At 43.3% G+C, this 21,975-nt stretch overlaps 1 protein-coding gene across 2 annotated transcripts in view; it reads left to right on the top strand.

Moving 5' to 3' along the window:
* Nucleotides 1–21,975, top strand: part of SLC20A2 (solute carrier family 20 member 2) — a 43,267-nt gene that overhangs the window by 3,590 nt on the left and 17,702 nt on the right. For both annotated transcript variants that reach the window (XM_018576856.1, XM_018576854.1), the window contains exons 2-3: nucleotides 4,122–4,707; nucleotides 17,759–17,899. In XM_018576856.1, coding sequence (XP_018432358.1) covers nucleotides 4,419–4,707; nucleotides 17,759–17,899 — 430 coding nt within the window. In that variant the 5' untranslated portion in view covers nucleotides 4,122–4,418. The remainder of the gene's footprint in view (nucleotides 1–4,121; nucleotides 4,708–17,758; nucleotides 17,900–21,975) is intronic.

Genomic DNA, 21,975 nt, shown 5'->3' with positions numbered 1-21,975 from the left:
CCCAGCCTAGAAGTTAGGCTGGGTTCACACCTAGGCGTATCGAATATGTGCGTTTGTCGTGTTATTCGCTGTTTTGTAGCGCGTTCATGCGGTCTGTAATACGCCCAGGTGTGAACCATACCCATAGGAAATAATGGGATTTCAGTGTTTGAGCGTTTTGCAGAGCGTAGGAACGCGCTACAAAACGCCCAGCTGTGAACCAGGCCTTACAGCTGGTGCCTAACTTAGTTTTTTCTAGTTTGGTTTCAATGGAGCTGGCTCTTACAAAAAAAAACAAAAAACAATCCTGCTGGCTCCTGAATTAAATTGTAGCTGTACCCAATCATTTAAACCAAATATCTTGTTGCAGTTATTCCTGTTATGTCATAGTTTAATCTTAATTTTTTTGCCTGCTTTCAATGAAATGTTGTCAGCAAGGTGTATTTGGGGGTGACAACACTTATTCGGTTAAGCTGCACCATTGTCACCCTGTCCTGGCATTCCTGAGTTAGACTAAAAGCAGCCGTACCAATGTAGTGTGCTGGCATATTCTGCTGTAGTCACTAAAGTAAAATTGTGACACTCAGCTGCTGCTAGAGCATTCACGCATCCATAGGAAGTTTCCTACCTAGTCCACAGGATGTGCACAATGCAGGGAGTAATAACCTATACAAAGGCCCACGTCACACTGGGAATTCTGTAGCAGCGATTTGTCGTGGCTACCGACTCACTCTCCTCCTTATTGTTTTTACTCAGTCAATGAGACGTCTGTGTCATTGAAATTCCAAGCAATTTGTTTCTCATTCACTAAGCGATTGACTTTTTGCAGCTTTTGATGCTATCAACAAAATCACCAGCTTCAGGAACTGCTCATGTTATCCGATTTCAGTTCTCAATGACCATGGCACAGCAGCAATATGTAGCTGCTTAGTAAAGCTTTGTTGTCAGGTATGTTAGCACTGTAACTAGCTACAAATCAACAGAGACATTTGTTCTCATTTTTGCTACAAAGTTGCTGATAATGTGACATGGTCCTAAGTGGAGAATTGTAGTTTTTAAAGGCAAAATCCAGTCCACACATTAATATAAAAAAACAACAATGTGCATTTATTGATTATTTGTTTTGGAGCCTGCAAAGCATTACAGCCATGTTCAGTGGATCACTTGTACAATCCTCTGACTTCTGCAGTCTCTTCCTCCCAGCCTCTGTCTGGATAGGGGTATCCACTTTATTACAGGGATGGTAGGAAGTGTAATTGGAGTGAAAGTGCGAAGACCTCACTATACTGGTACTCTGTTGAGAACTACGAGCCCCTCTGTCGTGGTTGCAGATATACAGAATACTGAGGGGAGAAGAAACCTAGTATACTTGTAAAAAAGGGGGGGGGGAGGGGTTGCAGATGTGTTTTGTATCATATTACACCATGAATATGGGTGTAACATGATTGCTTTAGTCTATACAATAAAAAAAGTTTTATTTTACTTCGTGCTCTGCAAAACTAACATGGTTATTCCCAAAAGGGTGAAGAGTTTGGAGAAGGCAGGAGAAGTGAACAATCCAGGATAACATAGCTGATTTGGAAAAGTTCTCCAATTCTGCTCACTTTCCAGTTTTGCTATGTTGTCCTAGATTGTTCACTTCTCTTCAAACTCTTTACCCTTTTGTAAATAGACCTGAAAGTATTTTCGTGGAAGTTTTCTTTCTACTTTACATGTATTTTAAGTACAGCTTGTGCCAGTCCCTCTTAAAATTGTCCAGTATTATTGTAATCCCATAAAATGGCGAACGCGGAAGGGACATGGGACCATTCACCCAATTAGGTGCGGGCTGATGCCACATAGGTGCACATAAGCAAAAGGGTGGTATTCTTGTGCTGACTTTATATGGCCATATTCAAGGTCATTGACCAAATACATTCATGTGGCCATATAAGGGTAATGACATCACAGCAGCCTACCCCTTTGCTTATATGCAGTTGCAGGAGAGGTATTCCCTAGTCACAGCTGATTGGGCACCATTGAAAGGTGTTTCCTTACAGGTTTGAAAAAGTTCAGGTTTGACCAAACCTAATCATATCTACTAATAACTAACTTTACTGACTAAAAATTACAAATCCTAGTGTTCCGATTTAAAGAAGAGCTCTGGACAAAATTATTCTCAATCCTTGTAGTGGGGCTACCCCCGCACTGCAAGGGTGAAGTGCTCGTTTTTGTCTAAGGACGAAAATAAAGTTAAGGTACTCATACACTGGCTGGTTTTTAATGGACCGGCTGAAATTCACACAGTGTGTGAGGCTGTCGGCTCCCTTTTCAGCCGGCGTTCCTCGATCAGCTGATTGAAGCTGACTGGAAAATGTTTTGGATCAGTCAGAGCCGGTAGCTAATGAGTTGCCTGCTCTGATTGGGTATTGGAATAAACAGCGGTGATTCCTCGATCGACTCGCTGTGTCGATGGAGTAATTGCGTCCATTTTTTTTTGTTCAGCCGCGGGTTGCCCAAAAAAAATTTGATAGGTGTATGGCCAGCCTTATACTCGCCTGAACCTCGCAGCCGGTGGGCTGTTAGTCCAGTCCCTGCAGCCTCTCCCTCCTTCCGCTCCAGCGGTCTAAGATCCTGTGGGACATTGTGTTCTACACTGTAAAGGCTGTTGAGGGAAGCACCATCACAGGAGCAGAGGAGGAGAGAGAGGCTTCAGGGACCAGACTAACAGCAAGCTGGCTGCGAGGTTCAGGTCAATATAACTTATTTTCATCTTTAGACGAAAACAAACACTTAAACCTCACAGATTGATTTGGTCCCTTTCAATCTGCCCAACCAAATGGGCACAATCTGTCCATGGATCCCCTCCTGATCACAGCAGTATGGATCAGATGTCACCGCTGTGACATCCATGTCCATCCAAAACCAAAGTGATTGGACCCCATGATGGTCCATGGCAGGGGTAGGCAACCTTGGCTCCCCAGCTGTGCTGAAACTACAAATCTCATCATGGTTCTGCCTCTGGGAGTCATGCCTGTGGCTTGCAATGCCTTATGGGATTTGTAGTTTCAGCACAGCTGGAAAGCCAAAGTTACATACCCCTGGTCTAACTGACATGTGTCCATTTACATCACATTACCCCCAATTTGGCAAACTCGGGTCTGGCGAAACAGAACATTGTTCTGTTTGTTTTTCTGGACCTGGCTGGAGCCGTGGGCAACCAGATGTAAACGGACGCCATCCATTTAGATCCAATTGCCCATAGATTTACATTGGGCATCTGATTGGGTCCGCCTACAAAACTGACAGGAAGGCCTGATCGGACCACCCGTCTGAAAGGGGCCTAATAAATTCAGAGCAATGCTCCAGTATAAAACATACCCCTTCCCACTTCTTAATTGTGCACATTGAACAAAAATTGTCTTAGACTTTGCATAACTGTTACAATGGCTTTCCAGGATGGCATGGATAATTAAAACACGTAAAACAAACTGCATATCCTTTTGTTAATAAGAGGCAGCTGAATTTGCATTCAACGCTCTTGAATGTGTCAGTAATTTGCTTGATACGGAGTCTGTCACAATGTAATCAAAAGCATGCTAGCAGTTCTTAAACATCTATTGTAGCACCAAATACCACCTCCTCCTTTCTTGCCTTATCATGTACTGACATGAACATAGACATTGTGAAGTTATTCACAAAGTGCAAATGGCGAGCACTAAAAAAGGCTGGGGGACTGATTCACCCGTCAGTAACTCTTTTGTGTGTTTGCTGCATAATGTAATATGTATTGTGCCATTGCCCTATGACACGGAATCTTCATGACCTAGACGTTTATGTCATTAGGATAATATGGATGCAGAGGTTTTATTTTTTGCCAATTTATTTTTTGTTTTGCTTTTAGTTATTTCCTTCTACTTTATCCTGCAGTTTATATGTTTTGTCAAGAAGTACTGAACTTCAAACACGCTTATGTAACAAAGCCTGGGTCTTATAAATAATCTTATTTCTGTTCTTTTTACGTTTGAAATGTCACATGCTACAGCTCATCTCCCTCTAGCAGATTATTTGCCACTTTTTTTTTTTGCTAAAATAAAAAAAACATTTTGCATTCATTTAAAAAATATAATACTTACATTTCCCTTTTTTTTTTTTTCTTTCAGGAAAGAAGAAAGTCAAGCTAACTCATTTTGGGATAAAAATATGGAATGCATTCTACTGTTGACTGAGCACTCCCAAAGAAACTTTGACAGTACTTTTAAAATCCTCAGTTAGCAGTGTGTTCATTGTCTTGAACACTAACTAGCAGTTTCCAGATTGAGCTGATCTTTGTTTACATAGCTTTGCTCGGCACATTTTCATACTCTGGAACATAGTCCATTCAGTTTTACTATAGTTTACTATTTCTATTGCATTGTTATCTTTTCTTTTGTCCCCGGAAGGAAAAAGAAACTGCCAAAATGGTTCTTGATGAGTACTTATGGATGGTTATCGTTGGCTTTATCATAGCCTTCGTCTTGGCATTTTCTGTGGGTGCCAATGATGTGGCTAATTCATTTGGCACCGCTGTGGGTTCTGGAGTAGTTACATTAAAGCAGGCTTGCATATTGGCATCAATCTTTGAAACAACTGGCTCGGTGTTACTCGGAGCAAAGGTTGGAGAAACTATCCGAAAGGGTATCATCGATGTAAACCTTTACAACAGCTCGGTAGATTTACTGATGGCTGGAGAAGTTAGCGCAATGGTTGGTAAGTAATGTACTAGTTTTGCATATATATAGAGGGGTGATTCATCGATGTTGGCGCATCATCACTATCTCAAAATGTCATATCCCTTATTTCTAGTGCATATATAGCGACAGTTTTATTATCTTAGTTTGTTTTATTCCTAAATGCCTTCATAAGGAGAATTGTCTCTATTTTTCAATCTCTAAATTCTCTCAAACTGTTGCAAGCTTGCTGGGAACCTCCGGGATGGCAGCTGAATAGTCCTGAGGTGCTCAGCGGACTTGAGGGTATGGGTCATCTTTGCGTAAGTTTAAGGTGTGCTCTGGAGCACTTTTTGAATGTGCGTCTGTTTGGAGCTTTTTTACTGTTGCAAATGCAAAATAATGCTGCGCAGTTGAAAGATTATTTGAAATGTCACAAAACGTATTTTAACATGTATGCAAAAACGAACGACCCTGGCAGGAAAAGGTAACCCTGTGTGCTACCTTGGTAATCCAAGAAAATTGTTCCAAATAACTTGAACTAACTTTTAGCCCACTGAAGGTAGCATTTGTTTGACTTGTTTTAAACTGGAACTCAAGCCAAAATATAGGCCGTTGGCGATTGAAGTTTATGGTGCTAAGCCTATCAATGAAATGCGTGCGAACTGGCAGAGTTGCAACTATTATAGTTGCTACATCTGAAATTCTACTTCATAAAGCGAGTCATATAGCGAGCCTGCTAGGCAGGCTCAGGGTTTAGAAATAGGTCATGTTATTTGACTGGGTAGAATTGAGATTCCCTTAGAAAACAAAGGTAAAGTGTCAAGTAACAGCTGTACTGTAATGAGGGTTACTGACCTAACCAAGGACCAGCTCAAATCTTCCCATCCTTCTGAATCGAAGCGTGTTAAAGATCACATAAATATTACCCATAAATGGTCCGGTTTAGTGAATGGGGCAGTGCTGTGTTTGCCACTTCTGATATATCTTGCCAAGCGCCTGAAAAAGGATCAGACCATAGTAAGAAATGGCCAGTCTGCCTGATATTCATCCTTTTGAGTATATGCTGGCACATGTCATTGGTCTCTGTAGCCTGATTGTCTTTGGATTGGTTCTGAGTTCTGTCTGCAAAATGCCGGATATGATAAATGCGCTAGCCTTAGACACCCTAGGCATTTTATAAGGCCATTTAAACACAATGGTGAGACCGTGTTTAATGCACTTTAAAGGGCTATTCACATCAGACTCTGCGGTTATCCCAGCATTGCACTGTTTTTTTTATTTAGTTTTTAGTTAGAACTTAGAACATGTGGCGTTTCATTCAGTTCTACGGGCACAGCGGAGTGCGACGTGGTTGTACTACATTGCATCCAACTGTGTTGAGAAAAAATAAAAGAAAGGCATGCCTTACTTTTTTTCAGAGCACACCACCGCGTTCCTATCGCAGTGCAGAGGTGTGAATAGGCACCATCCATGACAAAGCAAATTGTCGTGTCTTGCGTTAAGGCTGCACTGGAAACTACGGCCAGCGCAGCTCCAACGCATCCGGTCTGACTAGAGCCTAAGGGCACAGAAAAGAGAATTTAGAAGGGAACTTAAAAATTATCTATTATTCCTGTCAAGATTGGTAATGCTGTTAAGTGCTCCTGCACAGGGAATTCCGAAAAAAACAACAACTTGTAATGATGCTGAATTTAACCCCTTAAGGACCAAGGCCTTTTTTTTTCTTCTGTTTTTGCTTACATGTTCTAATCCACATTTTAAAAGCCCCCCATGTGTTTAGCATATTGGCAGTGACAGGTCCTCTTTATGGTGATATTCGGGGTCCAAAAGACTCCGGCTATCACCTTTGCACTTTAAAGGAGAACTATGGGGTCAGTGTTTTTCCCCATAGTTCTCCTTAGGGTAACGGGAGGACACAAACTAGCGTCCTCCCGTTACACTAAGCTCGGTATACCGCGAGCTACAGCTCGCGGTATACTGAGACGCCGCAGCCGGAGCGTATCCCGACCTGGACGTCGGGATCCGCCCAGCTGCGTGAGTGACAGCTGGCTCTGCCTATCTAGAGGCAGAACCAGCTGTACCCGCCCCCTCCCCCGTCCGTTCTGCCAGTCAGCGCTGGCAGATCGGAGCGGGGAGAGGGGAATCCAGCCCCTCCCCCTGTCACGGCAGAGAGCCGTGACAGGATCGAGAGGTGAGCGAACCCGGTATGTGTTCGCTCACCTCCCGATCTACTGAGCCGACCTGTGACAGTCTCATTGTCACAGGTCGGCTAGAACTATGAGGTGAGTGGAAATCACTCATCTCATAGTTCTCCTTTACGCTATTGAAGTGTGGTTATCACATCAATAGCTTATTGCTCGGGCTTCAGGAGCCCAGCACTGACAGCGATGGGACCGAAAGTGATGTAATACTCATAGCCCCCGATCCCATAGTACGGGGAGGAGATCAGTGAACGGAAGTTCGCCGCTCTACTCCCCTCTTCCTCCTGGCGTGGGTGGGCGGCCATTTTACTGGCCCGTAGAAGCGATCTGGCAACAGCTGAGTTTCCAGAATCTCTTCTACTGTAAAGCCGGCTCTACAAATATGAACAGATTCCCGGCGGCTTTTGTTTAACCCCTTAAGGACTCATGACGGAATTATTCCATCATGGGTTGTAAAGGGGCTAAAGTGACAGGGACACAGCCTATAAAATAAGATGCTGTATATTCACCTTTTTGGTGTCCTATCTAATATCATTGTGTCATTTCTTTTTATTTGAAATCTGACCACCTGCAGCCGTGTTCATTGCACTAACTCCTACCCTAAACATCCACGTGGTATTAATGGAGAGTGCCATGTATACATTAGTTGTTAAACCTTATTAGGAGCAACAGTAGCACTAAATACCCTGTTTCCCTGAAAATAAGACCTACCCCGAAAATAAGACCTAGTGTGTTTTTTTTTTTTTGTTTTGTTTTTTTTGAGCCAAAAAAAAATCTAAGACAGTGTCTTATTTTCGGGGAAACACGGTATGTGTACCCCGGCAATAAGTGTTTTTTTTCTAGTCTATCGTGTTGGCTATCTATAAGATCACGAGGAAGTTCTAACATGGCTAAAGACAAAAGTAAAAACACTTTGTGCAGTTGACTGACTAGGAGTTAGAACCTAGACTCCTGTCAAACGGTAAGGCTGGTTTCACACCTAGGCGTATAGAATATGCGCGTTTGTCACGCGTTTCGTGACGTGCGTTTTTACCGCGATTCGCTGTAAAAAGCGTGCGACAAGCGCGCGTTTCCGAGGGCTACTTGGCTGTATCCCAATGGAAACGCGCGACAAAAACGCCCCAAAGAAGCTCCTGTACTTCTTTGGGCGTAGGGCGTTTGGTAGCGCGTTCATACGGCCTGTAATACGCTCAGGTGTGAACCATACCCATAGGAAATAATGGGATTTCGGTGTTTGAGCGTTTTGCAGAGCGTAGGAACGCGCTACAAAACGCCCAGGTGTGAACCAGGCCTTAGCTTTGTCTGCTGTTCTGTATGGGAAGGGGATGCAGTGCAATGACAAGATGGATAGGAAGGGATGTGTGCAGTGAGCTGTTGCACTGAATGATGAGAAATGAATCTGTCTTCCTCTCCAGCAGAAATAGGCAGGTGGATAGTGTAGTACATTTGGAACAGCAGTGGATATTTGGAGAATGGGATGTACATAGAAAAAAAATAATAATTGCAGAAGTACTTTTATTTTTTATTACAAACATGTATGCAACTTTTTGTTTAAAAGTTTTCTTACATTTTATCTAAACTCGGGTTATTCCCTAAATTACTCCAAACCTCCCTCTCCCCCTCAAGAGCATGTCCAAGCATTACCTTTTCATTTGTCTTGTTTCTGTAGCAAGAAACCACTTTTAATACTCCGTGACATAATCACTAGTATTCAAGTAAAGGAAGATCGATTCTAGGAGCTCTTTCAGCGGTTCGCTCTCTTTTTATTAGCCGTAAGCGGAAGGCTAAAAACAATGAAAATACATCCAGTAAACAAGTTTTTAACAAACATGCTTTACCAAGGCATTTGAACGTTTGTTGCAGAAGAAATGGTCATTGGCCGGATGAGTTTCAATTGTTTTAGCCTTCAGCTTGCTACTGATAGAGTGAAACACAGAGCGTGCTCCTGGAGTCTATTTTTACCTAAATCCTTGGATCCTTATGTTACAAGTGACCACCAAGACCCTTGTGTGAGAACCTTCAAAGAGGGGGTATGGGGATCTCCCCGAGCAACCTCTTTTGATGTAGAGTTATCTGTCTGTGTTCTCCCTCAACCAAACTTTTGAGTGCCACCCACTTTTATGTTTTGTATGAAACAATCACTAAGTGTGTAAAGTTCTTGTGTTGTTGATGGAGGTATGCCCCCTCCAGCATTTCTTTTTGTGTATGTACCTAAAATGACTCTATAATTAGTCTTTTAGTAGAGAGACTAAAATCAGTTTTTAGAGCTACTTCAGAAAAGTACTTGGCCATTAGGGATAGGGAAGTTGATAGTGTATAGATAAGTCAGTTGGTAACGGCAGGTTCTGTAGAGCTTTGTTATTGATTAGATGTCCGATGGTCATGGTATTATTGCATTGGGGTTAACATATCAAAATGTCGCCAGTGCTTTCGGGGCCTCAAAGGGTCCCCTTCATCAGGCTCATCATTCTGAAGGGGACCCTTTGATGTCCCAAAAGCGCTTGCAATTGGCAATTTTTCATTAAAATGGACTTTTGCTGATCACTTGGAATGGTGTTGTGGTGAAATCTTTGATATTCATATAGTGTTCACGATGCCATCCGTGGTCACTACGAGCACCCACCTGTATACACCGGATATTCACGGATCCGGTAAGGAGTGCAGCAGGATACAACTATTTACTGCCCGTAGCATAGTCTCTACTGAAAGTGATTGAAGTCTCTGCTGTCACTCAATTTGTATGAAACTATCGGGCTGCAGCACTTTTTTATCTTCCTAGTTCTCAGGAACACTGCAATAACTTTCTTTAGTAAAATTTGTAGACTAAAGTTGATTTTCACTTGAGTCAAATTAAAAAACAACAAAATCCTGCTGGCTCCTAGATTGGTCAGACTGGCATGACGTACCAACAAAGCTTCTTTAAACAGATCTGAAAGGCCCTATATCACCTTGCATTTAGGTTTTGCTCAATTATGTTAACGTTGGAAGATATTTAAAGAGGAACTCCAGGAAATTTAAAATGAACTCTTGCAGTGGGGCTCCCCGGCACTGCAAGGGTTAATGGCTCGTTTTGGTGTAGGGGCTATTTTAAATGTATTCTTTAAGCCCTCGTTCACACCTGAACGTTTTGTAGCGCGTTCTACGCTCGACGAACGCTCTACAAAACGCTCACACATCTAAATCCCATTTGTATTCAATGGGTCTGGTTCCCACCTTGGCGTATTTCAGCCCATCCCTAACGCGCTACAAAACGGCACACACCTGAAAAGGTACATGTACTACTTTTGGGCCGTTTTTGTTGCGCGTTTCCATTGGGATACAGCCAAGTAGCCCTCGGAAACGCGCGTTTGTCGAATCGCGGTAAACAAAACGTGCGACAACCGTGCATATGCAATACGCCTAGGTGTGAACCAGGGCTAATGGTCCTAGTCTAAGTACTGTACTTTTGACACAGTATCAGTCTGTTTTAATCCTCCTGTAGGGCAACAATCAGATTAGGGGGAGAGAGAGCATCACTAAATGCCAATCAGCTGTGCTAAATGCACGTTTCCTGGCAAGATACGTGTTGCGCTAATCATTCTGCTGCTGATCCTTTACTGCCCAATCAAATGCTGGTGGCAGGTAGGTGACCAAGCTGCATTACTTAGATACCCTGTCAGGTCTCTGAAGCTATTAACCCCTTCGTGACTGACGATGTACAGTGTACGTCGCCAGCATCGGGGCTGTTTAAACAGACTCCCGGCGACTTTTGCCGCCGGGAGTCTGTTTAAACTTGTAGAGCCGTTAGGGGACTATATGCTCACCTCTATGGTGGCCCATTTCTGTTCGCTCCTCTCTCCTCCAGTGGGGCAACCTCTGGAAAGCCTCTTCGCTGTTCTAAATTTCAAATGCCTGTATCCCACGCCACATACTTGTTCCTTCCTTAAGCCAACTCTGGCTTCACCCCCTCCGGTAACTACTAAATCTCACAAATGACAGAGCAGACCAGTCATTCGTGTGTGTGTGTGTGTGTTTTCTGCAGCGCCATTTAAATTGCTTAAAAAAAATTAAAGGAACACATCGATCTCAATGGGGAAAAATATCATGTTGGATATCTACTGTATACTGGACTGGGTAATGTGTTAGGAACGAAAGGATGCCACATCGTTTGATGGAAATGAAAAATGAACAGAGGGCTGAATTCAAAGACACCCCAAAAATTGAAAAAAGTGAACAAATGACGCAGCAGGCTAGTCTATTGTGCTGATATTTCATTGCATTAACTCAAAATGGTACTCATTAGTTTGTATGGCCCCCACATACTTGTATGGATGCCTGACAACGTAGAGGCATGCTCCTAATAAGACGACGGATGGTGTCCTGGGGTATCTCCTCCCAGATCTGGACCAGGGCATCATGGTGCTCCTGAACAGACTGAGGTGCAACCTGGCGACATCGGATGGACCGAGACATATTGTAGCAGAGGTGTTCTATTGGATTCAGGTCAGGCGATCGTGGGGGCCATTCAATGGTATCAATTCCTTCATCCTGAAGGGAACTGGCTGCATACTCCCGCCACATGAGGCCGGGCATTGTCGTGCACCAGAAGGAACCCAGGACCCACTGGACCAGCGCAGGGTCTGACAATGGGTCCGAGGATTTCATCCCGATACCTAATGGCAGTCAGGGTGCCTTTGTCTGACCTGTAGAGGTCTATGCATCCCTCCATGGCTATGCCTCCCCAGACCATCACTTACCCACAACCAAAACCGGTCACGCTGAACAATGTTACAGGCAGCAGAACATTCTCCACGGCTTCTCGAGACCCTTTCATATCTGTCACATGTGCTCAGGGTGAACCTGATCTCATCTGTGAAAAGCACAGGGTGCAAGTGAGGGACCTGCCAATTCTGGTGTTCAATGGCACATGCCAATGGACCTCCATGGTCCCAGGCAGTGAGCACAGGGCCCACTAGAGGATGTCGGGCCCTCAGGCCACCCTCATGAAGTCTGTTTCTGATTGGTCAAAGACATTCACACCAGTGGCCTGCTGAAGGTCATTTTGTAGGGCTCTGACAGTGCTCCTGTTCCTCCTTGCACAAAGGAGCAGATACCGGTCCTGCTGATGGGTTAAGGACCTTCTACGGCCCTGTCCAGCTCTCCTAGAGTAACTGCCTGTGTCCTGGAATCTCTTCCATGCTCTTGAAACTGCTGGGAGACACAGAAAACCTTCTGGCAATTTCATGTATTTATGTGCCATCCTGGAGGAGTTGGCATGCCTGTGCAACCTCTATAGGGCCCAGGTATCGCCTCATGCTCTCAGTAGGGACACTGACTCTAGCCAAATGCACAACTAGTTAAAAACTGTCAGAAAAGATGAGTAGGGAAAAAAATGTCAGTGGCCTCCGCCTGTAAAAGCATTCCTGTTTTAGAGGTTGTCTCATTGTTGCCCATCTAGTGCACCTGTTGTTAATTTCATTTAACACCAAAGCAGCTGAAACTGATAACCCCCTCTGCTACTTAACTGACCTGATCAATATCCCAGGAGTTTCATTGACTTGATGCTATACTCTGATTAAAAAGTGGCCCTTTCATATTTTTTGAGCAATGTATAAACGGCACTCCGGAAATGCACATTCCCCTCCCTGCACGTGTACAGAGACGGTTAAGCTAACATGCCTAAGGTAAACCTTTTTTTTATGTTAAAATGCTAAATGATCAAACCATTTCATAGCAGGTTAATCCAGGATAACATCCGCTGTCACCTTTTTAAATTTTATTAGTCTGTAGTCCTACTTTAACAATCGGCCCCATTGTGTAAATATAGGTGAAGGCTTTTTATTTACATTACTGTTTTAAAATCATTTGTTTAAAGTTACATTCAATTTTATAAGCCATACAAGACTACAATTAAAGGATAATTTTTTACTATATTTTGTCTTGCATTAAACGTTTTAATTATACTTCAATCACATTTCTATCAACAGTATTTTAAGCTGGCAGTAATAATATACTGCATGGTTTTACCTTTATTTTGATGTATTAAAGATTATTGAAAATTCTAGTCATTTCCAGCATTTCTAATGGTTTTAATGCATTTGTTTTTTAATCGGCCAATTGCTCTGAAATAATCCAGGGGCGAGCAACCTAAAACAGTTTTTTCCTAATGTGTTTAGTTGCTTTTTGTAGGTAATTGCCTGTTAAGCATAAACCTTCAATTTGTTTAGAAAGTTGGTGGAAGTAAGAGTGAAAACAAGATTTTTATTAAGCCATTCTCAAACCAGTCAACGTGGAAAATTCTGCTGGGCCAAAAAAAAATAGTACTGTGTGGGTGTTTTGGCTGACAGTTTTCTGTAGACATGCAGCTAAGTTGTATGAGTAGCAATCTGAAAGGCATGCCTGGAGGGATAAATGTTTAATAGTATGTCTGGGTATTCCACTATGGAATATTAGTGAATCGGCTTACTACGACTGGTCCTTATAATATTATCAGTTAATGGTCTGTGTAAACCTTGCTTCTGAGCCATGAAACTCTGTGTTCTTGAAGAATATACCATCATCTCATATAATAACTAACTTAATTTGAAGATACTGTAGTGTAGGCAGGTTTATTCATGGAATTTGAGTTTTCTTTGTCGTAGAAAAAATTACTTGATTTATATCATAAAATTAGAAAGTCTTTTTCTGTACTTTTTTTTTTTCAGGGCTTGTTCACACCGAAAGCATTGGCGTTGCAGAGAAGCCCTATTTTTTTGCGTTTGCAGTCGAACTGAAAGTTTTGCCACGCATCCGATCGCACTGCGAGGGGGCATGGAAGCGGTGCCATTAAATTAGATGCACTGCCACGCCCCCTCCCGCCCCAGAACATGGGGGGAAGTTTCTTAGCGATCACTGTGCGTTCCAGCACCTAACGCTTTGGAACGCACAAGCTTTCGGCGTGAGCAAGCCCTAAAGCTTTTCCTTCAACCATTCCCCACCTAACTGCACGTATCTCTCCCGTTGGGACAGATGTTGTGCAGGATATTGTATAATTGATATGCAGTAGGTATTGCTCAAAATGCCAAAAGAATAGGCTTCATTTCCACCTTTTTGCGGAGGTATTTAAAAAAAAAACATATTCTAACACGCTACACTGAGAGGTTGATTTCCTAAAGGCAAATAGGCTGCTCACCTTCCAAGTGAATTTGCATTTAGCAGGGTGAGAGAATTTTCAATTTGTAGGACTCAGGCCTGCAATGCGAGTCAAGAAAATGTGCACACCTATACATAAATGCTAATCACTTACAAAGGTGGAAATGGACTTTAAGGGCTTGTTCACACGATGTCCGGATTGTGTCCGGACCAGATCCGTGCGCTCCTGCACCCAAAATGTATCCCTATGTGTTTTATGGGCTACAGTTCTCTCGTGCGCAGTCTGGACAGTGAAAATACCGCATGTCACATTTTGTGCGGTTACGGAAACGCTCAAACGAGCCGAAAATGCACCGTAGCTAACATACTGACAGCCCCACTCCCAAAACAAACCAAAAAAACTTTTTTTTCTAACTGGAACGTGTCAAAAACGCACTGCACACATAGCACCGCTTCTGCAGATCTGCTCCAGATCTGGACCAGAAAATCGAGTTAACAAGCCCTTAAGGTGCACATACAGCTTACAACTAGGGTTGCACAGATACCAAGTACAATACTCGGTACAAGTACGAGTACATGTAGCGATACTTTTGAGCTCCAAGACTACACTAGAGAAAAATAAAAAAATTAGGAGGCAGCTGTCATTTGTAAGGAGCACACGGAGCTCCTGGGATTTGTACATCTCTGTTTTAATGTACGATTTTGTTTTTATAAATATAAATAAAGGGATGCACAGATACCAGTTTTGCGAGTACGAGTACTGGTACTTGCCGAGTACTTACAAGTATGAGTACTGATACATTTTTGTTGTCATGTGACAGTTTCTCTAAAACAATACAGACTAATGATTTCAGGACAGTGGTGGAGTGCCAGAGCCAGGTCCCAGCTGCAAACGCTGCAGCCCTGGTAGTTCTCATGAAAATGCCAAGTATCTGTGCATCCCTACTTGCAACCATCGCAATACTTTTGCCTTGCGATGGTTGTAAGGTAATTTAAAAAAACGTACGATCTGCCCATCTTGGATAGGCAGATCGTACTTGCGGTCATCGCAAGCCGCCCCACTGAGGGGCGGGCTTGCGATGGCTGGAATGCTGGGCAGTGTGCGCTTGGCAACACACATGCTCGAAAACCCGCCGACAATCGTACGATTCCACGCGGGTTTTCGAACCTGCTCGTAAGACAAAAGACGTGCGACCATACAGTAGAAATGGTCGCACGCCTTCCATACAACTGCCGATTATCGTACAGTCGCGAGATTTCCCGGGATTATCGTACGATAATCGGCAGGCGTATAGGCACCTTTTTAGAGATGGAAGAAGTGCAATTTGGGAACCTAATGAAATCAGAACCAGCTGGGGGGTAATAGGGCAACAGTCGAGAGAGAAAATGTCAGGGGAGGAGAAAAGGTGCCAGAAGGCGAGCAGCGGGTGCAGGAAAGAGGCCTATTAAACTGCTGTTTGTGGGTTGGACAAGGACTACATGAATGGAATAGTGAATACCCAACTGTTCATTCAAGTAGATGAAGACATGATGTTCTAGTACAGCGTTATTGACAACAAACTCATTTTGGCAGCAGTGTAGCCCTGTAATCTCTCGCAGTGCCTACGTAAAAACAAAAGACTGGGGCAGCATCAATTCTGTGCTTTTCTTGGCATTTGTAGTTTTGCATTAACAGAAATTAGAGACAGAGGGGACCTAATTGCCACCACCCGAGTCTACCTTTACCTGGAGATCAGGGAATTAAGGCCGCCTCCTTTTTTTATTTTTTTTTATTTTGTATATAAGATGTTTTGCTTATCAAATGCTGTGATTAGAAAGACAAAGTACAATTTTAAAGTGTGTCATTGTTTGTTTGGCTATAGTAGGGAAGTGTTAGAACACCGGTTTTCATTACTGTGTGTGACCCCACAAAAAAGTGCTTCTAATTGGTAAACGCGGCGGGGTGGCAGGTTGGTTTAATTTTTTTTTATTTTTTTTATTTGCTACAAGTGATCTGTGCGGCTGCACAAAGCGTGCGGCTGCTCCCCTGCTCTGCATTTAGAGCAGGGGGCTCTATGTAGAAAAAAAACCCACCTGCCCGGCACAGGGAACTGCATGTCCTGGGCATCGGGCGATAGGAATTGTGCACCGCTGCTATACATACAACTGGAGCCCCTCTGTCAAAATTGCAGCTGCTTCCTGTATGCTGCGCACACAGATAGGGAAGTTACTTCCCTACTGTGTGTTGTCAGTCTGCCTGGCTGTCGCCAGCCCACTGGCTGAGCGATACGAGAGCATCTTCCCCAGCCTGCTCGAACATAATTCCACCCACGTTAGTATGGTATGAGACGTAGGCTTTTTTTTTTACACACAGTGTGGAAGTATGCTCCTGCCTGCTTACTAAACAGACATGCCCTCTGCTAAGGTGATGAAGGATTTGAAGGCTATGTGACCGCTCAATAAAAGATTAAAAAGAAAAGATTGTTTCTACAGAAAATAAATGTGTTTAGCAGATGTATTGCACTGGTTTTTCTATTCACTGTGTCCACAAACACAACACTTTAAGTTACTGTGCAGGATATTCTCCTCCCCTTTTCCCCCCCTTTGTACTGCTTAGTAAAAAATACGTATTTTGTGTTAATTGTTTGAAATGAACACTAGTTTGTAAGTGCAGGAAATGAGAACTGCTTGCATTTTTTTTTTTTTTTGTCAATAAATTGCATTATAGAATTGGTGTTCACATATACTTAGTCTAATGCAATATCCTGACCATTAAAGACAATTTGTAGCAGTCTAGAAACGGAGTGATTTTATGCCTCATTTTTTTTATGTTTTGTTGAATAGTACAATTTGAAATGATGAATAAAAGGAAAGTGGTACAAATTTAAGAGGGGCACATTTTGCCTTTCTGTGTCCTGTTGCCTTGTATGCAGGATACTTTTTATATTTATGCAACCTACAAAACATTTCTATATCGTCTATAAGATATACTCAAATGTGTATAATGTAATTATAAATTATGCATGCAGCAGCTAAGAAGACTATAGGTTTTTCCCACTTCCTGGGTCAGCATTACTGGTTGTAAGTCAATTAAGTACAATAGCAAAAGCGTGCCTGTTCCCAAACAGGCAGGGTCGGGGATAAAATGAGTGGTTGTAGTAGTGACGGGGGTGGGGGGTTTAAGGTTTGACAATAGCCATAAATGCTCATTATATAGGCAGTATGCTTTCTGTTTAGTAGAGCTAAATAATTGAAGTTCATACCAAAAGTTAAATGTGCATTGTGCAAAAAGAGCTTTAGTTTTAGGGCTTGTTCATACCATATATAGTGCATTCCAGCACAATTCACTGCTAGAATGCACTGTATCGCATGACAGCCGGTTTGCTGTGTTCTGGAGAGGGAGGTGGTGTGGCGGTGCATTGAAGTCAATGGCAGAGCAGCCACGCCCCCCCGACAGCAGTGCGATCGTCTGTACCAGAATGTGTGGCACATAAATGCCTGCGGCACCATAGACTTCAATGCACCGCCATGTCCCATCCCAGAACGGAGGGAGCCGGCCGGGATGCTATACAGTGCATTCTAGCAGCGAATCGTGTTGGAACGCACTGTATATGGTGTGAGCCAAAATCACTCTGATTTCTTATTAAAGGTTAATAAAGCACAAATTCAGTTAGTGCCTGCTGTCAAAATTGTAGTCAAAGGCTGTGAAATGCTGCAGTACCATTTTTTTATTTTTTTTATATTTTGTGCCTTGGGAAGTGGTGTAACTGTTACTGACATCTTGATAATCTCTTGCAGGTTCCGCTGTTTGGCAGTTGATTGCATCTTTCCTTAAGCTTCCTATCTCTGGGACGCATTGTATTGTCGGGGCAACAATTGGCTTCTCCCTGGTTGCCATTGGTACACACAGCGTACAGTGGATGCAGCTTGTCAAGATTGGTAATTGACATTTCCTTTATTGAGTGAGGGTATGTGGAATACATTTCAAGAAATATCTGGGCTAAACACAGTATATTTGTCACAATATATAATGTGGAAGATGTTTTCTTTTAGTTACAATCATCTTCCCTACATGCACAGCATTCACTCGCATGTCAGTAAATCATTGTACATGCTGCAGGTAAGATTCAAGAATGAATATAACCAAATAAGGACACACTGTACTTCATTTCTATCTTTGTATATAATTGGAGTTTTTGGCATACAATGTTATTTTTCTTGGTTATGTGAGTGAAAAAGCAACTCTAATTGATTGTCACTTGCCTGGTGATATTCTCTCTTTTCTGGCCTTCCATGGTTGTGTTTTAATTTCACTAATGAAGACATAGTAGAAGAGGATAGTTGTTTAATCCATGTTTAAAGGAGAACTATGAGGTGAGTGATTTCCACTCATCCTCATAGAGCCGACCTGTGACAAAGAAGCTGTCACAGGTCGGCTCTATCGATCGGGAACTGAGCAGAAACATGCTGCCGATCCGCTCACTTTCCGATCGTCTCCCTGCAGTGAGCGGTGACTCCCCGCAGGGATTTCCCCCCCGATACTCTAGCCCTGAGTGGAGGAACGGATGGTGGGAGGGGGCGGGCACAGCTGGCTCTGCCTCTAGGTAGGCAGAGCCCGCTGTCGCTTACGCAGCTGGGTGGATCTCGACAGTATTGTCAGGATCCGTCCCGGCTGTGGCTCTCTGTGTATCGCGGTCAATAGCTCGCTATATACTGAGCTTTGGGTCACGGGAGGAGGTTAGTATATGTCCTTCCGTGACCCTAAAGAGAACTATAGTAAAAAAAAAAAAACACTTTCCTCATAGTTCTCTTTTTAAAGGTCATTTTTCAAAAAAGAATCGTATAGAAAAGTGCAGACAGACATTGATTACTAGAGGCCTATCTAGAGGCAGAGCCAGCTGTACCCGCCCCCTCCCCCGTCCGTTCAGCGCTAGAAGTACTAGGTGAGTGAAAAGCACTCACCTCATAGTTCTCTAACTATTTATAAAAATGTATCTTTGTATTTCTGTATTTGTGTATCACTCGGCTCTCTCCTTCGCCACTTTGTTGTCAAACACCTCTTTATTCGTTCCTTACACCTTCTCCATTTCTTATCTCCTCTTTTGGTATACATCCAAAGCCGCTCATCTGCAGCCTCTTTTCGTGATGCTTGTATGGCCCTACCCAACAGACGCGTTTTTTTGGTAACAAAAGTTTTTTATTAAATTTCCGTAAATAGCGTAGACAGTACACATAGGTTTCAGTAGATATGGTTTTCACATAGGTAAGTTGGGTAAATAAAAAAGAAGGTACAAAATGATCATACATGCTACATGGTTATCTACCGCAAGTAAAGAGTATTGAAACGAAAATATTTTGAAGGAGAGAGGAATAAAAGGAAGGGGGAGGAAGGGTGGGGTGGGTAGTGAGTCCATCGGTTTGGTGTATTGTTGGTTGCATTGCGAAGTCGGTTTAATGGTTCCGCTGCCTATCTCTGTTACGGGGCACCCACCCTGTACCACAATAATCCTCCTATAGATGTCTAAGGGTTTCCACATCCAAGTCAGGATGTTGGTGTAACACCCAAGGCTCCCAAATCTTCAAAAATTTAGCGTGTGTATCTGTGAGGACACTGGATAATCTCTCATTTGTCATGATGTTATCTAACCTAAGGGTAAATTCGTGATATGGGATGATTTGCTTTTTCCAGTTACTTGCTAGAGTTAATTTGGCCGCTAGAAAAATCTGATGTGCTAAGGAGCCTTGGGGTGTAGTTAAACCAGGTATTGTGCGTGTAATAGGGCCTGTACAAGATTCTTAGGAATACGGGTGTTAAATAAGCGGGATAGTAGATGATACATTTTAGTCCAGAAGCGGGAGGCGAACGGTCAGGTCCACCAAACATGGAGCATGTCACCAGGTAGGGTGCACCAACGGAAGCAGGCAGCGGATGAGGTAGGGAATATTTTGGCCAAACGAGTAGGGACCAGGTACCAGCGAAACATCACCTTATATGCCACTTCTATATTGGTGACACTAAGAGAGCATCGGGAAATGTTTCTCCAGGCCCTGCCCCAATCCTCCTCAGTCCAATCTATATTGAGATCAGAGGCCCATTTAGCAGGGTAGGAGTGTTGATTAATGCGTGTCAGAGAGTTGAGTTTGGAGTACAAGATTGACACCTGTTTGGGCCCATCTGGCGAGTGCAGGCATATATGCTCAAAGCAAGTAAGTGGCCTGTGTGGAGTTCTCCAGTCTTGCAGTGAGGATACCCAGTGTCTTATTTGGAACTAACGGAATAGCTCTGCATCAGGGATCTGTTTATGTTCTTTAAGGTATGACCAGGTGGGGACATTAGTATTGCTAAAGAAGTCATTCAGTATTTTAAACCCATTGTTGCTCCACCATTTAAATTGTTCAGGATTAGTATATGCAGGGAGGAACAATGGCTGGGAAAGAAGAGGAAGGAGGGGCAGGTCGGGAGATATTGGAACAACGGCTGGGAAAGAAGAGGAAGGAGGGGCAGGTAGGGAGATATGAAGTCTGCTGAATATTTCAGAGAGTCCCACACTTTTAAAGCTTGCTTCATAATAGGGCTAAGCGTAAGGGGTCTATTGTTAGGCGGCAGCCACGGTAGTGCCGAGGGTGGGATCGGAGAGCATTCTGTGATTTCTAGCATTATCCATAGAGGGATATTAGTCGTCCGGTGTATCGTGATGAGGGGTAATAATTGGGATGCTTGATAATAAAGTAATATGTTGGGTAGGCCTATACCCCCGTCTTTTTTATGTTTGTAGAGGGTGGTCTTAGAGACTCTGGGTTTCATAGGGTGCCAGATAAATGTTAGGATTCGTTTTTGCAGGGATCGTAATGCAAATGGGGATATGGCAATTGGCAAGACTCTAAAAAAATATAACAACTTGGGGAGGGTAGTCATCTTCACCGCCGCCACTCTTCCGAGCCATGACAATTTATGGTGTTCCCAGCTAGTCATCAACGATTTTATGTGTTGGAATAGGGGCATATAGTTAGCTGTATATAATGTAGCATGTGTGGGGGTTATATTCACACCAAGGTATTTCAGGGATTGTCGGGCACAGGAGAATGCGAAGTTCTCACGAAGCCGGTCGTATGTAGGTTGAGTTAGGGAAACGTTCAGGGCCTCTGACTTCTTCCAGTTCACCACTGGTTGGGAATTGAGGTGTGGGGTTGGGTGATGGTGAGCATGACATCGTCAGCAAAAAGGCTGGTTTTATATTCCACACCTGCAACCTCAACTCCCCTCACATTAGGATTAGTGCGGATTAGATGTATCAGGGGCTCGATGGCTAGAGCGAAGAGGACTGGGGATAGAGGGCAGCCTTGGCGAGTGCCTCGCTCAATATGAATGGGGTCGGACACCTGGCCTAGGTACTTGACTCGGGCCGTTGGTCCAGTATAAAGGGCTTGTAACCAGGATAAAAATGGTCCTCGGAAACCCCACTTAATCAATATGTAGTGTAGATAATCCCATGAGATTGAATCAAATGCCCGTTTAATATCCAGGGACAATAATATGCCCGGTATATTTCTTCTTTTAAGCACATGGATAAGATGGATAATTTTCCTAATGTTGTCTCCCGCTTGCCTTGAAGGGATAAATCCCACCTGGTCCCTGTGGATGATTGTGGGTAGGAATTTGTTGAATCGGGTAGTCAATATTTTCGTGAGGATTTTAATGTCCACATTTAAAAGGGATATTGGGTGATGGTTGTTGGGGTCTAGGTGGTCTTTATCTGGTTTAGGGACCATGGAGATATATGCCATTAGTGAGGAAGGGTGCATTGAGCCACCATTGCTCAGTGAGTTAAATAGTGCGACCAGTCTAGGGGTTAAGATATGCATCAATTTTTTGTAGTAGAGGGCGGAAAAGCCATCAGGGCCAGGAGCTTTAGAGGTTTTGAGGGATTGGATAGGTAGTATTACCTCTTCTGTTATCGCGGAGTGTAAAGAGTCAAGGGTATCCTGGTTCACAGTTGGGAGAGTAATGTCTCTAA

This window comes from Nanorana parkeri, unplaced genomic scaffold, assembly GCF_000935625.1.
Source record: "Nanorana parkeri isolate BGI_ZX_2015 unplaced genomic scaffold, ASM93562v1 scaffold78, whole genome shotgun sequence".
Lineage (NCBI taxonomy): Eukaryota > Metazoa > Chordata > Amphibia > Anura > Dicroglossidae > Nanorana > Nanorana parkeri.
Note: the sequence above shows the minus strand (reverse complement) of the source record. Positions and strands in the feature narration are given on the sequence as shown.